This window comes from Thamnophis elegans, chromosome 13 (genome assembly GCF_009769535.1).
Source record: "Thamnophis elegans isolate rThaEle1 chromosome 13, rThaEle1.pri, whole genome shotgun sequence".
Taxonomy (NCBI): Eukaryota; Metazoa; Chordata; class Lepidosauria; order Squamata; family Colubridae; genus Thamnophis; species Thamnophis elegans.
In genome coordinates, this window is record NC_045553.1 from 45,987,383 (window position 1) to 46,004,920 (window position 17,538).

General features: G+C 39.5%; 1 protein-coding gene across 5 annotated transcripts in view; it reads right to left on the reverse strand.

The window, feature by feature from the left end:
• ARHGEF12 (Rho guanine nucleotide exchange factor 12) overlaps positions 1–17,538 on the reverse strand; it is a 62,974-nt gene that overhangs the window by 9,833 nt on the left and 35,603 nt on the right. For 3 of the 5 annotated variants that reach the window (XM_032228859.1, XM_032228862.1, XM_032228858.1), the window contains 22 exons: positions 16,956–17,087; positions 15,050–15,121; positions 13,223–13,315; positions 12,560–12,670; positions 12,039–12,137; positions 11,016–11,058; positions 10,676–10,781; positions 10,053–10,190; positions 9,428–9,460; positions 8,663–8,777; positions 7,074–7,176; positions 6,711–6,920; positions 6,332–6,464; positions 6,038–6,073; positions 5,418–5,572; positions 4,849–4,995; positions 3,892–3,977; positions 2,699–2,824; positions 1,281–1,395; positions 696–796; positions 467–544; positions 45–120 (listed from right to left, as the gene is read on the reverse strand). In XM_032228859.1, the coding sequence (XP_032084750.1) occupies positions 45–120; positions 467–544; positions 696–796; positions 1,281–1,395; positions 2,699–2,824; positions 3,892–3,977; positions 4,849–4,995; positions 5,418–5,572; positions 6,038–6,073; positions 6,332–6,464; positions 6,711–6,920; positions 7,074–7,176; positions 8,663–8,777; positions 9,428–9,460; positions 10,053–10,190; positions 10,676–10,781; positions 11,016–11,058; positions 12,039–12,137; positions 12,560–12,670; positions 13,223–13,315; positions 15,050–15,121; positions 16,956–17,087 (2,308 nt within the window). The remainder of the gene's footprint in view (positions 1–44; positions 121–466; positions 545–695; positions 797–1,280; positions 1,396–2,698; positions 2,825–3,891; positions 3,978–4,848; positions 4,996–5,417; positions 5,573–6,037; positions 6,074–6,331; positions 6,465–6,710; positions 6,921–7,073; positions 7,177–8,662; positions 8,778–9,427; positions 9,461–10,052; positions 10,191–10,675; positions 10,782–11,015; positions 11,059–12,038; positions 12,138–12,559; positions 12,671–13,222; positions 13,316–15,049; positions 15,122–16,955; positions 17,088–17,538) is intronic. The other 2 variants (XM_032228861.1, XM_032228860.1) reach the window with 2 other exon arrangements.

Sequence of the window (17,538 nt, forward strand, 5' to 3'; positions counted from 1 at the left end):
AAATGTCCTACAAGTCTCAATGAAAAGAACAGGTAACAACGTACCAATAGTTTTGTCACGATTCACCTTCCAAGTCAGAGGCCCTTCGTGAATCATTTTCTTCTTTGTTAGATCTAAATTCTATCAAAAAAGAGCAAAAAAATTTAATTTATCCATTTTGATTGATAGCTCCTTGGTGTTTACCTGTTTTTACTGTATTTTACTTCCTAGTAACTGTTTTAGTGTTGCAACTACTGTTCTGGTCACTGTTTGTAGAATTCAAAATATTTATTAGAAGGACCAACATTTCAAATTTGAAGAGCCAATATCAGAGATCTTTTGATATCTATTCACCATCTTATTTATTCACAGAAAAAGGCAAAGAGTGATTTTGATTATTTCACTTTGTGATTATTGTAGGGAGGTCATTTTGCATTTATGAATGCTTATCAGATTTCAGGATCCCTCTCTTCTTTCTTCCACTCACCCTGAATTCATCCAGCAAAGGGCCCTCCACTTGCTTCAGGTAGGACAAATCAAGCCGCCGCTGGTAGTCCTCCAAATGCTGTTGAGAAAAGACAAATTCAAGTCAGTTACTCTGGCCAAGGACAATTGGCTGAAGGCTAGCAACAATTAGTCACTCTGGGATTCCCTTTAAAACAAAGGATAGACAAGACCTTGCAGCCAATAATCCCCTTACACCTGCCTGTTCTTACCTGCTTGTTCTCGGCTTCTTTGACAGCTTGGTTCACAAAATTGAGAATCTGCCGACAATGATCTGCTGCTTTCTTCACTTTTTCCTTCTCTAAAGGTTGCTCTAAAAAAATGAAACGGGTGAAATGTGAAACAACAACAATGAAACACATAGCTGCACCCACACTCATTCTCAAGACAAAATGCATTCTTTTGTCTGCTAAGACAAAACGTGAATGCCCCGCATTTTCGAGTTTTTTTTAAAAGCAAATTATGAAGCTGAACTTTGTATCAATGCTTTGTGAAATTCATGCATTAATGTTGTAGGTAATAAGAGTGCAAAACGGGAGGAATGACAATGGCAAAAATGAATACCCGGAATACTTTATCTCATCATAGACAATCTAATTTTTTTAAATCACAACTCATCACTTTGCTCCTTCATCTGGAGGAAAATAAGGGAGATTCAGAAAGATGAAGCAGTACGGAAATGGGGGCAAATTATTTTTCAACAGGATTTGTTAATTTGGGTTCCATTTTGAACCCAAACTGTTCTCTGTAACGGCCACATCCCAATCCAGCCACAAACAAAATGGGCTACGTGGTACCTGAGTACTTTGCAATATTATCCAGCAAGAGGGGATACTTGGTGAGCCGTTGCATCTCAGTGGGAATAATATCTTTTAGCTGTAATCGGCGACACAGTGGATTGCTCTCAGCTTCCTAAATGGAAAAAGTGGAAGTGCATTTGTAATTTTTATTAAGACCATAATTACATGAATTGATACTGCCCTATAAACGTTTTAGTGGTTTGCGTTTCATGCTAGAAAAGGCAAGTTAAGCAACAACCCAAAATTAAGCAGAAATGCAAACAATTCTATTTTAGTAGGCAATTAGAGGAAAGGTCCAGTGTGAAACCTGGGAACAGCTTCAGCTACTCATTATTTCAGACTTAATATGATCAGCAATCAATCTCAGTCGCAGGCTTACAGGAGACGCTAGCTTAGTTTTTCGCGCCACGTAAAGACTACATAATATTTTAGAATCACAACCACTGAGCCGAGAAAATTAGCAAAGATCTTTCATAAATCAAGTGAGATACTTGGCATTTATTCTTTTTTCTCCTTCAGCTTTTTAAAAAAAATCAGGACAAGGTTTTTCTTTTTCTTTTTAAAGAGCTCAACTTTGGAAATGGAGAGCTCCCCTTCCTGCAGAGGCTTAGATGTGAGAGGTTGTCTTCCAGCCTATAAATTGACTCCCAGAAAGCTCATGAAGCTAACATGAATCTGAATGAGCTACCAGCTCATCACAGAGCTGAGCTAAAGGGGGCGGGTGGAGAGGAGGCACTATTTGGTAGGTCTCATACGGAAATGGAGCAAATGCCACCTTCGCTGGATTAGTCTGTCAAAGATTCATAGCAAAAAGTAGCTCATGCCCAAGCAGATTAAGTACCGTTCTAATTTATAAATTGTAGGTAGCCCTCAACTTACAAGCACAATTGAGCCCCAAAATTTCTGTGGCTAAGCAAGACATTCGGTTAAGTGAGTTTTGACTTTATTTTTTGTTTTGACACAATTGTTAAGTGAATCACTGCTGTTCTTAAGTTAGTAACATAGTTGCTAAGTGAATCTCATTTCCCTACTGACTTTGCTTGTCAGAAGTGTTTACATGATCCAGGCACATTGCAACCGTCATAAATATGAGTCAGTTGCCAAGCGTCTGAATTATGGGGCTGCTGGAAAGGTTGTAACAGTGAAAAATGGCCTTGTCACTTTTTCCCAGAGCCATTGTAACTTTGAATGTCACTAAATGAACTGCTGTAAGTCAAGGCTTACCTGTATAAAAAAGTATAATTTTAATTATTATAAGTTGTCTACGGCTGCCTCGAGCTGAGAAGGGCAGCATCTAACATGAATGAATGAATGAATGAATGAATGAATGAATGAATGAATGCTTTGTCCTCTCCTCCAATCTCCAGTAGCCCTAAAGCAAGGATCAGCTAAACACCGAACCCCCAAATATTTACCTGGACAAAAGTCTGGAAGCGAGAGTCCTTCTTTTGCCGTGACTTGATCACTTCAAGAGCAAAAGGTTGGTTGCTACAGAAGGTAGCTGTGGCTTGCTTCAACTTCTCCTCGCCTTCTCCACTGAACTGGGATGAGAATCCACAGGTTCAAAAGGTTAAAATAAATGTAAATCATAAACAGTCATCTGCAGGTATAATGCTAGTATAGAGCCAAGGTGGCACAGTGGTTAGAGTGCAGTATTGCAGGCTACTTCAACTGACTGCTAGCTGCAGTTCAGCAATTTAAATCTCACCGGCTCAAGGTTGACTCAGCCTTCCGGCCTTCCGAGGTTGGTAAAATGAGGAGCCAGATTGTTGGGGGCAATAGGCTGACCCTGTAAACCGCTTAGAGAAGGCTGTAAAAGCACTATGAAGCGGTATATAAGTCTAGTCCTACTGCTAGCATGAATTAATTATTTACACAGCAGATGGGTGCTTAGGACAAAACATCTTTCTGTGTTAGCCACTTCATGGGAAGACCTATCTGCCTCTTTCTTTCCATCCGTGTACACAAATTTTGGAAAATCGTGGTTCCTATTACCAGCTTTAATATACAACTCCCAAGATTAAATAGTAATTATCATAAAACCTATTGCTACTAAATACCAGCATACTTCATTTTTAGTGAATCCTGATTAACCCTTTAATGCCCTGATGGATGCATTAATACTTGCTGCACTCTTGAATTTTAAATATTCTTACCTCTCCAAAAACCTAAAGTGAGAACTTATGGCCTGAAACATTTCAAGATGTTTAATAACTTTTTCTACCTATCACTTCCAACTTTTGCACTCTCTTGACTTTGTGAACAAATTTTAGAGAATAAAAAGTCCTATTTTTTCTTTAGGAGGTATGGTCACCTTTAAGCTAAATTACCTTATTCACATATTAATTATATAAGAAAGTCATTCAGCTAGATATTTCTTAGCAGAAGCAAATACATGCCCATGCTTCTCAATCTTCCTATATTAATACTGCCCCTTTTATTTTATTATTACTGCCCGGAATGGAAGAGTTTCATATAATAGATTTCTAGACAAGATAAGCAGTTGTACCTCAGCTGATCTTTTATTTCTCAAATATTTCAATTCTCAGATAAAAAAGCCCCAAACTTGTGTTGTTTTTCATAGTACACACACAAACATTTAGTTTACCCAAGTTAACAAATCTTCTCCAATTTGATCAATTACAGATGTCTCGTTTCTTTTCCTCACTGCTTTCATCTGCTCATTCAGTCCAGCTAAGTAGCAAAGAAAAAAGAAAGAAGGAGAGAGATTTGGGAAAAACCAAAGCAAATTTGCCTGAAACCAATGATACTTAACCACCCCATGGTTATTTCAAGATCCACTTCTGAGTGGTTATAACAACCAGACACGTTAAGTTGTTTTTTCCTCCTGCATTTTTCTGCAATGCAGGGTCCCCTTTGTTTTCAGAACAACGCTTGGTTGATCCATTGGTTGGGGCAGAAATTGACTGATCAGCTTGGTAGCCGAACCTGACATTGTGAGCTGAGAAAATGACTAATCCAAAGACACCCTGCTGGCTTTCATGTCTAAAGCAGGAGAAAAACTCAAGTCTCCTGATTTCTAGGCTGGGATTTTAACAACCAGATCAAGATAGCTCTCTGTATAGTATAATATAACACAATATAGTATGTATTACAATAAGCTGTTTTTCTATTCAATGTGCTAGAAGGGAACAATCTTCTGTGGGGTTATTTTCTTGGGAAATATTGATGAGAAATGAAAAATAATCAGCCCCATAAAATCCTCCTCCTCCTGGTCATCATCTTCCAGATTTTTATATATTTATATATTAGATATATGTAATATATACCCTTTTTTGTCTAATAGCATTTACAAGTGAATTAATTTAAAGTCTGAGACAGGATAAGAAGCTTGCAGGAAGCGCATATTCAAGCATCATTCTACTCTAGTGGCCTAAGAAAACCCTTTCTTCTCACACATACAAACAGCTCTGCAGCACAATCTGAGGCCCTAAAACCCCAGGCAGCCCCTTGTGCCTTAGATGCGACACCCTCAATGAAGCCTTCTGGGCTAGTCTCTCTAATCACTGCTTTATTAACCCAGCAGTCAGACAGCCTCACTCACTGTGAAGCTGGAGGATATCCTCCAGGTTCGAAAATATTTTCCGCAGGTCAGGCGCTGTCAGGATCCCTTCGCGGTACACACGCTGATAGAACAAGTGATCCAGGACTTTCAGCTTACGGACATGAGCACGTTCAGTGTAGAATAACTCTGGAAAGAAGGACAAGAAATAAGAGCGACTGTGACGGTCTTCGTAAGGGAGAAGAGGAGATTAGATGAAGAATGGGCAGATAAAGAACACCTTCAGAAGAATATTAGGAGGTATTCCCTGAAGGTGACAATTGCTGAACAATAGAACAAAAAAACCCTTTTAGATAAAGAAGAATCTAAATCATATACTCTAGCTGTCCTTTACTACCCCAAAAATATCACAATTGGCACTGCCTTCAGAACAATGGCAGGCCAATCTCCCTCTCATCTTCCTAACAATCTTCCTCTGGACAAGGTGACTGAAAGCCAACGATGCAATTTTGAGGGTGAACACAGCACCTTGGTTACAGAAAACAAAGAAACCATCAAGCATGGCATCCCTCTGGTCCTCCCCATGCCCTCCCCCTCCTCCATAAACTCACCATTAATCACTTCCTGGCGTTTAATTTCAGAGGGTTTCAAGCCAAGCAACACTTCACGGCTCACCAGCTGCTGCCAGTTGGGCTGGTCAGTCTCCATGTCGAAATCGAAGAGCTCATCTTCACTCTGGACATCCCCAGCATTCACACTGTCCACCCTAGGAAGAGGGAAAGGAAAGAGGCCTCTTTAACTTTAGCAAGGGGAAGTCTGTGGGAAGAGTAAGGGGAAAAAACGAATGATCACATAGCCTGGGTCCTTGGTAACTAACACTTGCCTTAGGGTTAGAAATGATGTCTAATCAAGCTTTGTATTGTATCCTCAGAATTTTCTTTTTATACTTTAGGTGGAGAGAGTCACAAGGTTGTAGCTCAGCAAAAAGGGGAAAGGCACATTTCCCAAAGACAACAACTAATTAAATTTTAAAGAGGATCCACTTGCTCTACACCATATCTAGGTTTCACAGGAAAACTTCATATGAATGTATTTGGATTTCTAGTTGTCTCTATCCAAAGTCAATAAAGATGCTGATAGTTTATGGGACTTTTCTTTCTTCCGCTATAGTCAGACTAATATAAGAAACTATGGCCAAATCTATTTTCAAAACATGTATGCTTATACTCACTTGCGGAAAGGTTTTGGAGTCCCTGATTCTCCTAACCTAGAAAGGAAAACACACTTTTATGAAAACATTACTTGATAAAGTGATTTTTAAAATTGATCACTTTAGACAGAGAGCTCAAGAGCAGTTCAAGATGAACTTCATATCAATGAGGAGCACAGTTATAAAAGAATAAAAACAGTGGTCAACAATTGACTTGAACATTTAAGCTGTCATCTCTGTTGTCCTAAAAAGACATGCCATACTTAGTTCTCTAAACGACAAAAGTTACTGCTTAAGTTTGGGACTAAGACTTGCCTATCAACTTCTCCTTCTTCTTCTTGCAAATGGTCCAGGGGAGGAGATGGGAAATCAAATATGACGCCAGATGTACAAGGTGTGCCGTCCACAGAATCACCAGAATTAATTGCTTCTCCAACTTGTTTTGGCCCTAAATATAACACAACAAATCAATAAGGTAGAGCTGTATTAAACCCACTTTCTAAAGTGTTTTCCACTATTTCTCCATCTATTTTTCCTAGGACCACATCATCTCTTGAATGAGACAAATGGCCTTTCAATAGTCACAAACCTATAATATGACAGTGACCCCCATGGCAATGGAATGTTTTCCTCTTGCAACTGGAAAGTGAAAAGAGAGACTGTAATGCGGTTTTTGACAATGATGTCAATTTACCTGTTTCGCCATCTTTGCTCCCTTCCTGAGATGGGAATGTTCCGGAAGCCGCTGGAGACACAAAGTTAGCAGGCTGGAAGGCTGAATCCATGCCATCACTGATCCCACTTTGGCGCATCTTGACCAAATCTGGCGGTTCTGGGCTGACCGAAGACGATGAGGTTAAGTGCTTTGGATGGCGTTGTTTTTGCATCTCCATGGCTCTGCCTACTGGGTGGATAAGGAGTAATCAGCAATGCAGGAAATTTACTCTCCTCTGAAATCTGAACAACACACCCACTATAGTCTAGCAACATTCAGCTTCAGGACGCTATGATCAAATTAACTAGAAAAACAACATACGTGTATCTTCAGTTGACATACTTGCATAGCTGTCATGGCGGCTTGGCCTCCTTGGAGGTCCCAGGATATTTGAGAAGACCCTCCTCTTCTTTTCATCCCCTTCCTTATCTTTCTTCATACTTTGCTGCAGTTGAAAAGGAACCAAAGGAATCATTGTTGTCAAAAGGGTCTTCTCATGGAACCATTTAAACATGGGTGTCCAGCTTTTTGGCTTGCCTAGGCAAGCCACTGAGTGAAAAGGAATTGTCTTGGGCCACAGATAAAGAAAATATAACTAATGTGTATTATCGCTAAAAATCACATAATAATGTTAAAAATGAGTCGCATCGCTAGCTGTCCAAGCTCCATGCGGCCTTTGGGCCAGAGGGTGGACATTGCTTGATTTAAAAGGAAAGTTTTAATTCAGTGTTTCTCAACCTTGGTAACTTGAAGATGTCCGGACTCCAACTCCCAGAATTCCCCAGCCAGCGAATGCTGGCTGGGGAATTCTGGGAGTTGAAGTCCGGACATCTTCAAGTTGCCAAGGTTGAGAAACACTGTTTTAGTTATTCTGCAATTCAGATTTACCAAAGAATCTTACACCTTCAAGGCAGAAATAAATTGTTGTATAAATAACAAGAGACCTGCATGGTCTCTTAGGACATTTAGTGCTCAAAGCAGAAAACTGCAGAGTTCCAATGAAAGGGAACAGTCCACTGAAATTCCCTTAGCAGGCCCTATTGAAAGAGAGCTGTTCTACAATGTTGTATGGATGTCCTTAATTAAGTTTCAAAACTGATACTTTTCACTCTTTTGCAACAGCTTATAAGGAATTCAGTTTCTGGTACAAGACCTAGTACGCTTTCAGTCCATGTAATAAAGATGGGTATAATGCTTAATTCTGATTCTCTGCTGGTATGGCTAATTAAAGTGACTATACATAGGATATAGTTTACTTTGTCCCCAACATCACAGACAAAGTGCCTCTATTTTCTACTAGATACATTTTTTTCTTCTACTGAAGGGAAAAGGCTTTTGCAAACAGGCTCAAAGTGTCAGAGACATGTGGCACTACTTAACATCACAGTTGTGCTTTGTTAACATTATGTTATTGAAATTGTTATATATCAATTTGCCAAATCGGCACCTGGACACAGTGGTGAAATTCAAAAATTTCTCCTGTCGGTTCTGTGGGCGTGGCTTGGTGGTCATGTGACTGGGTGGGCAACAAGCAGGAACCTCACCGAGTCACAGAGCGCTCAAAAACCAACTATCACACTTTACACAAAAACAACACAAAAGCTACGCAACTGACTCACACACAATGCAAAAGCAGCTGGACTTCACACACCCAAAAAAGGTTCCAACGATTGCATGGCACAGCTGATCGTCAGAACCTTTTTTAAAACTTTTTTTTAGCATTTTGCCTGAACCGGTAGATAAAAAATGCTAAAAAAAAAGTTTTAAAAAAAGTTCCGACGATCAGCTGTGCAACAATCAGCTGTGGCGTGCAATCGTGGGAACTTTTTAAAGCATTTTTTAACTACCAGTTCATGTGAACCGGCCCAAATTGGTAGCATTTCACCCCTGCCTGGACAGAAATTCTGATTTTTCAAAAATATCCATTTTACTTTTATCTTTGGCAGGAATCCAATCCGTCCCCGTTTTTGGTCTAGGTTCCGGGGCTCTTTAACACGTACACCAAGGTGCTTCATGTAGGTAAGAACAACATATTGTATAGCTGAACTGCAGATGAGACCAAACAGAAGAACAGGAAAACAACATCAAGTTACTTCAATGAAGGGATGGCAAATGAACTTTTCTCTTTTCTAATATATATTTCTGACACTGACAGCAATTTATATTGTTATGACCCCTAGGAAGATGTGAAGAGCTACCTACAGATGATTATGTCGCCAACATTTCTATTATCTTATTAGTGAAATAATCAACACCATTATTATCCTGAAATTGTTGATTTGTTGAATATTCAGTTGGCTGAGTTTCATGTTTAATGAATAAAGTATATAATAATAATAATAATTGAAAGAAAAGTTATGTGATCGAAAAAGTACTGAACTGCAACTTCATTGAATACTAGCAATTATAATACTCATAAAAACAGGGAGGCATGTAGTTTTAAATTCAGTCACTGCCATTTCTCTTAAAGTAGGATATGGGATGAAATAAGTATGAAAGATCCCTTGTCTGTTATTATATAAACCCAGATCCTGTCGGATTGTATTGTATTAGTTTAAACAGAGTAAGAGTAAGAGAGAAGAATATACAGAAAATAACTGTAATTTGCCTAAACAGCCAACAGAGGACTCCACCAGTTCAGCACATATAAACCAGAATGGAAAGATTTAGTGTGATTATAACTAGGGTTTAATTACCTCTTATCCTCTTCTACAGGCTGAGATGACATCCTGCAGAGGAAATAGGCAAAAATTTATTTAAAAAATGAGAGTTTCAATGTTTGATATTCACTTTCATGTAGACTGGCAAAAACTGGCTTGTCCTTTAACCCAAACTGTTATACTACTATAGCAATGTGGCCAGGGGGGTTAAATAATAAATGGAACAACTATCAGATGTAGAGTGCATAAAAACTCTACATTCTGTTGTTGAAAGTTGTCAGCAAAAAGACTCAGATCGTGAAAAAGGAACTGAATTTGGATAATCTAAGGTGTATCTTGCACGTGAATGTAACTACCAGAGCTAGCTGTAATTATTAACAGGCATACCTCTAATTTTACAGTTGGTCAAGCTCTCTTTTTCTTTGCAAAACATAGGCTCTGCTTTGCGACAATTCATCAACAGAAATAATTAAAAAAATTCTGGGCCCCAGCTCCGTCTTTAAGAGCTGGACTAACAGCTACAACGGAACACAATGATCTGAACGCAGCATCTATCTATAAAAGTCATCACTGGGGAAAGATGCTGTAATTTCCTTCCTCACCAAGGTCCCTCCTCTATACGGGACAGGTAAAAGGTTGTGTCTGCCTCAGGGAAACTTACAGCACGTCTTCAATTTTAGTCAGGATCTGCTCTGCACACGCTCTCTCCTTCTCTAAGGTCACCCGGTCCCGGACACGTTCTGCATCCAGCCTGGTCAGTTCTCCTTCTGCCAGCGTGAGGCCCATGCTGCGTTTCTGTCTAAAGGCACAGAATAAAGAGCGAGAAACCCTTGAAACCCTTGTGGGCACAAGAAGGGAAGGAATGGGGGGGGGGCACCTTCAGGACTGTAAGCAAGTGGGCCACCGATGCAGCAGGCTTTTCTTAAATATGCCTTTGGTATCTCAGTGAATCCAATCAGTTAAAAAGAATACATTATGCATTATCTTAGGTGAAAGAAGACAGGCAGTCCTCACTTAACAACTATCCTTTTGGTAATTTATGGTGACGTTGAAAAACTAGTAGTTACGACCAGTTCTCAAAGTAACAGCCACTATAGCACCCCTAAATGGTCACATAATCTGAATTTGGGTGCTTGGGAGCCTGACCACTGCAGCATGTAATTTCCCCAAAACCCCAAATCCTCAAAATGGATACTTTGCAGGAAGTATTTGCAAAAACACTACAAATAAACAATAACTAAACTTCAAAGTTTACACAAACTTCAACCAATAAACAACATGTACCTAAAATCTTCAAGGTGCTTTTGTACTTCAAGAAACACTTTTTCTTGCATAGTTTGAATACAGTGGCGGTGCAATTCTTCAGGAATTAATTCCAGCCTTCTCTTTTCTGCAGATAAAGGGGGAAATCCATTTTATTTAGAACCAAGTATTTAGCTGACCTTTTTTTTTTTTTTTTTTTTTTTTGCTTCACTTCTGTAGCTTAAATACAATTTTTCCTGCCTCCCAAGTTATACCTGTTGATATCAAAAAATGCTACATGGATACAAAATTCATTGGAATTTCTCAAAAAGCATTACATGTTCTAAAACAATCCTATCTAGATTATGTTCAATAAACTTACCTAAATCACTTGCAATTTCATCTGGAACTGGGACTTTCAGGTTCTGCAAAAACGAAAAGTTAAAACTTTTCAGGGAAACTCTTACTTTGACTAATTCTGAGAATTAATATTCTTCTAACTCCTGATTTCCACTGAGTGTACATCATTCCAAGATACAGACAGAGTAACACACATAGAACCTTTTCCCATAAAGGTAGTCCTCGACTTACATCCACAACTGAGCCCAACATTTCCGTTCCAGACAGTTCTTAATCCAGTTGTCCCATTTAATGACCTTTTTATCACAGTTGCTAAGCGAATCACTGGGGCTGTTGAGTGAATAATGTGACCATTAAGCAAATTGGGTTTACGACATTGACTTTGTCTCCTAGAAACCAGCTGGGACGGTTACAGATGAGGATCACATGACCCCAGGAGAGTGCAACTGTCATAAATGCATGCCAGTTGCTTGTGGGCATGGGAATGCTACAATAGCAATAGCAATAGCAATAGCAGTTAGACTTATATACTGCTTCATAGGGCTTTCAGCCCTCTCTAAGCGGTTTACAGAGTCAGCATATTGCCCCCAACAACAGTCTGGGTCCTCATTTTACCCACCTCGGAAGGATGGAAGGCTGAGTCAACCTTGAGCCGGTGAGATTTGAACAGCCGAACTGCAGAACTGCAGTCAGCTGAAGTAGCCTGCAGTGCTGCATTTAACCACTGCGCCACCTCGGCTCTACAATAGTCATAAGTATGAAAACAGGTCATAAGTCACTTTTTTCCGGTACCGTGGTAACTTCAAAGGTCATTAAATGAATTTGGTTAAAGTCAAGGATTACCGGTATCCATTTCCCTGGATGTAAAATCAAAATGTAATCTACTTTCAAAACATAAGTGATTTGGTCCCCACCCCAAAAAAAAGAGTTACAAAGCACTGTGGATGATCTAATTTCAAAGGCTCCCAACCCATCAAAACAAGGATCAGAAGATTAAAACAAGACTGTGCTTTCTGTAGCTTTTCTGTATGCGTTTGGAACTTACTGCAGCTCGATCCAGAAAAAATTGATTAAATTCAGCAAACACTCGGCGAGTCTCTTTGGAATTTGTTTGTTTGTACAGGTCCGCAAACAGGTAACAGAGCTACATGAACAGAAAATGAGAGTATAGTAAATGATAAAAATTGAGAGGAAATGTAATCCTACATACAAATGCTTCTTTCAGGTTGTAAAGAGAGTTTTCACAGGGAAGAATTCTTCTCAAAGGGTTAGAAAATGACATTATTTCCCCCGGGCGTTCACTTCTGTGACCAAGCTTTGTGCAACATTTACAGTATCAGAACAAAACAGCATTTCCCCCCAATCAAATTAATATCAGCCTTCCTCAAACTGGTATCCTCCACATCTGTTGAATTGCCTGACAGATTGTAGAGGGCTGAGGTGAAATTGGAATTGGTTCAACACAGCTGGGAGGTGACAAATGGGGATAGGTATATTTAGGCTGAATGGGAATTCAGAATCCATCTGATCCATAACACAGAAATGAGTTGTAAACTGGCATCTTACCAAAGAAGCAGGGTCAAACTGGGAGATGACATGATGCAAAAAGACAGCCAAGTGAGCGGGACGTGATTTCAGTAGCTCTATATTCTGGAAACAGCTACACTGCCCGTTGATCTGTAGAGACAGCATGGACATTTTCAGAATGAGAATTCCAAGCACTCATATTTCTTCCATCATTAACTCAACATAAAACCCCCACTCTAATGTGTATCATTAATATTTTAAAATTACAAACCCCTTTCTCTGAGACTCCCTTATGAATCTCCAGAGAACCAAAGGCATATATATTGAGAAAGAAGTTTTTAGATGCTGCCACCAAAATTCAAACCAGGTAAGACAATTTAGGTACTAAATTGTCTAAGGTAAGGTACTTTATATTGATAAATCTTATAATTATATACTTATACTTTGTAATCAGTGTAAAGTACTAAGATTACAAATAAGTATACAAAACTAATTTCACAAACCCTTGGAAGGAAATGGAAGTTGTTACTGGGAAACAGCAGTGTATCTTTCAACAAACATCAACAGAATTTCTTTAAAATGAACCCTCTATCCAAATTTTGGGGTGGGGTGGCGATGGTGATAGTAAGGTCAGATAAATTAAGCTGAAGAAAGTAATCACGTGACAGCTTTGCAGTTATGGTTGGCAGGCTAAGATCCTACCTGTTCTTGTTCACCATCGAAGTCATCATCTTCTGCTCCTATGATTGGAGGTGCCACACGAGAGGAAGGACTTCCAAGACTGGATGGAGAATCCTGGCATTATCAGAGAAAAGAAATCAGTGTTGTTTCTATTTCAGTGTGTGTGAATATGACAAGGGCATTTCCCCCTTGCTGTTCTATACACTAGAAGAAAAGAAAGGTTTTTTAAAAAGAAATCTTAGGGGATTTTTTTTTTTGGTCGATATGCATTATACTTTTTGGTTCCAGTACACTGTACATAGTGTGAGCACCTATATAAAATAATCCGATCAAATAAAAATGAAGTCTTCTATCAAAAGCGCTATTGTTCATTAAACCAAATGACGCAACCAGCGACTGAAAGTGAAGATAGCTTTTGTTAAACAGCTGCACAGCCTGCCCTTAAACCAAATATTTGAGCCACTACAGAAGTTGGTACTTTCACTGAAGTACTGTTATATGAGGAGTGTAGAGTGTAGAATGGGAAAAAAGGCAGTGTGGAATTTGAAGGAGGGAGGAGGCAAAGAAAACACTGGGGGCCTACATCCTCTCCAGCTGGACTGCTCCCTCCCTACCGTGGAGCCATTAACCCAAACTGCCCTGTAAGGAAGAAAAAAAGTCAGATGTCAGGTCCCGTTTTAATGGAGCTGGCTGCTTTGTTGTGTTTGCAGTGTGTGATTCTTGCTGAATCTGTTATACGCTTATAAACATTGTCATCTGATTTTGAGGACTTTGGAAAACAGGATACACATCTGCTAAGTAAATTAAAAACTGGTATGTGGAACACCGCCATGCCAGTCCAGTAATAAACCCTCCCCAACAAAATACAGAACCATGGGAAAAACAAAGTTTCTTTGCTTAAGGAAAACGGGTGTTCTGTCACTTGATTTAGTGGATAGATGTGGTGGATTTTTAGAAGGTGAAAACTTGAGCTAAAAGGCCTGTTCCATGAATGTTTTCAGTATACAGAGTTGCATGGTGTGTTTCTATTACAACTGATGCTTCTTGACATAATACCGTGAGGTCACTCTCTGCATGTCTTTGAAGCCTTCAGAATAGCCGGTTCTCTTTCCTCAGAGGAAAGACATACATTCGCTTCCTTAATGTCAAGGCAGAACTAGTCAAGCATGGCTACTGCCTTGCCTCTTCAGGTCAAGGGACACTCCAGAGAAAATAAACTAGAACAGGGGTGTCCACCCTTGGCAACCTTTAAGACTTGTGGACTTCAATTCCCAGAATACCCCAGCCAGCTGTGCTGCCAATGTTGGACATCCCCGTATTAGAGCCTGCAAACTTTGTGCATTGTTATAAAAATGCCTGCCTACAAAGTTAGGAACTCAGACCACAGATATAATGAAATAGTTGCTTGTTAAGTGTACATACAGACTAAGAGCATTATTCTATCTCTCTCATACAATTAAAAAATTAACAGACTGGGAGACCCCACGTAGGGTAAGAGGCAGACATCTTTCCCAGCTTTGTCACCAGGGACAGAAGTGCTGGAAACAGAACCTGAAAATGCCTGCAGATAAGCAAATGTCACGGAGCCATTCTCCATAAACTGTAATGAGAAAGTTGCTCTGCCAACTACAAAATCTTAACAGATGGAAGTATCCAAACCAGAAGAAACAAGCGATGTTGATTTCTAAATCTCTGAGTAGTTTAAATTGATAAAAACCTAATGAAAAGTTGAGCATGCACCTACAGGTCAAAAATCAAGTGGCAAGTCAAGAAGAGAAAGAGGAAGAAAAAACACAAAGTTTGTGGTTAGTGCAGAAATTTATATCCGAATATTCATGGTACTCTTACTGTTTCGTGAGTCTCGGTCTTCTCTGGGCTGTCATCCAGATAGCTCTGCTCTCTCAAGACACTGCGAGGACTCTGAGGAGAAGAAGTGAAAGAACGCTCCACTCAGTATTTACTATGTTAAAAAGCAGGACCAAACAAAAGATCCTATCAAGTCCAGCAGCTATAATTTAAAGAGGATGTAGGAGACTAATTTAAAAAAAAAACAGATTTGGGATACATATTGTTAGATGCCTTCATTTAACTTTGCTTTTGCATGTTCCACTGTATACATGCCAAATGTTGATAATTCTAATTTCAATGTCTTCTCTGGTTGTTTTTAATTGTGTACGAGGCATTGAAACATAGCACATTCTAATAATATTCCAGTTCCTTTTGAAACACAATCTCAAATCAGATTCCATAAGGTTCAATGTTTCTTTAAGGGAATAAAAATAACAAATTTCCAAAACCAGCTCACAAAATACCAGGAATCGTATTTTCTTTTGCCACAGTGGATTCAAGATCTCCAGTCAGATTCTGCCAGATGAAGGTTGTCCAATTTGATGCTACTAGTAATACCACAATGCCGATTTTAATCTTCACAGTGGCAATAAACAGTTTTGGTTCACAAGAATTATTACCCTACAACAGAACCACTGCAATTCATTGGTGGGGCCAGTTGAAAGACCACACTAAGTTAACCACTCAATTGTAATGACAGGAAGCACACACACACAAAGAGCAGGAATTTAACCAATGTGAGCTTATGTCATGCTCATTCCACAGTTCATATTTTGGAGAGGTCACAAGTTCTTGTGCCTCAAAGCTTCAGAGAACTAACACGGGATTTTACTTGTGCACAGAGTCTGCCACACTTTAGTCTTGTCAGTTACCTCCAAATTTGCAGGACTGGGTCAACAGCTTTTGACCCATCCCTTGAACCCAGGTCAAATGTTTACCTCACTCCAACCAGAAGGAATGTCCAAAGATAGGAAAATATGCTAGATTTGTTTATTCAGATCCTTTTATGAGGTTACCATTTTCAAACGTTTTCTAGAAATATTAACCAGTGCATTACAAAAATCCCTTGATAAAGGATGAATGGGACAAAGCAAAACCCAAATTTCTATCCACCAAAACACGCTTTCTCACAAAAAGACTGCATAAATACAGGTTTTTCTGAACTACTTCTAGCTATGTTGGCTACTAATAATTAAATCTGGAGATACACAGTTGCCAAATGTTTTTTTTTAAATGTAACAACCGAGAAGGAGAAGGGTGAGGAGAATAAAATGTCACAAATATAGGGTTGCTGTTGTGAGGACAAACAGGAAATTCCAGCTCAATCAGGAAGCTGCTTTGCTACCTGTAAACATTTCTACCTTCTTACTGTCAGGGCAGAGAATGTAACAAAATAAATAAACGTAATAGCATTCCACATACACAGATAATCCCAAACCAGTAGTTTAGCACTTGTTCCAACAAAAAAGTGACCTACAACTGGTCTTCACACTTAACAATTGTTACAATATCCCCATGTCACGTGATCAAAATTTGGATGCTGGGCAGCCAGCATGTATTTGCAATGACTAGAGCACACCAGGGTCATGTGACTGCCATTTGCGATCTTCCCAGCTGGCTTTTCTGACAAGCCCAGTCAATAGGGGAAGCTGGGATTCATTTAATGACTGCCGGATTCCCCTAACTGCCATTATCTGCTTAATAAACCATGACAAAGAAGGTTGTAAAACTAGGTGTGATTCCTTTAATAACAGCCTTGTTTAGCAATGGGAACTCTGGTCCCAATTGTGATGTTTAGTGGAGGATTACCTGTGCTAGAATCTCTCTCCTTTTGGCTGAGGAGACACAGAGCTTTGCCACATCTCACTAATAAAACAGCATTTTCCCTCCCCAGTCAAGAGCTCACCTCTGCTGTGTCGTTCAGCTGGGGGCCATCACCAAAATGACAGTCTCCTCTGTTTGGCCCATCCCCCCTCTCAGCTTCCACCTCAGTGATCTGCAAAGATTCGGATATAGATTTGGAAGACAAAATGACATCCTGAAAAAGGACAAAAAGGAGGCTAAGAAACAACAGGCACCTGAATAAAACATTTGAAACAGGCAAGGCCACCTGCTTAGAGAACAACTTAATTATTTGTAAACAAGCAAGCAAAACAAATAATACCCCTTCAGCTTCTTCATAATTTAAAGAGATGCACCAAAAGATAAAAGCGGAGACATCCTTGCCTGCAACTATAGCATAAATACCCTGAAACCACTCTCTCTTGGCAAAGTAACAAGTGTGTAATTCCTTAACGCAAGGCTTTAATTTCTGCATATAATGCTCTCCCTATCAAAACCAGTTTCTATGAGCTAAATTAGAAGTCAGTGCTGGCATTCGTTTGCGCATCCTTTGATTTGCTATCCTTGGAAGACTAAATGGGCTCGTGCGAATTGCTTGCAAGGTGTGGATGGGAACAGCTCGCCTTCACCCAGCATTCCCAGCTAAG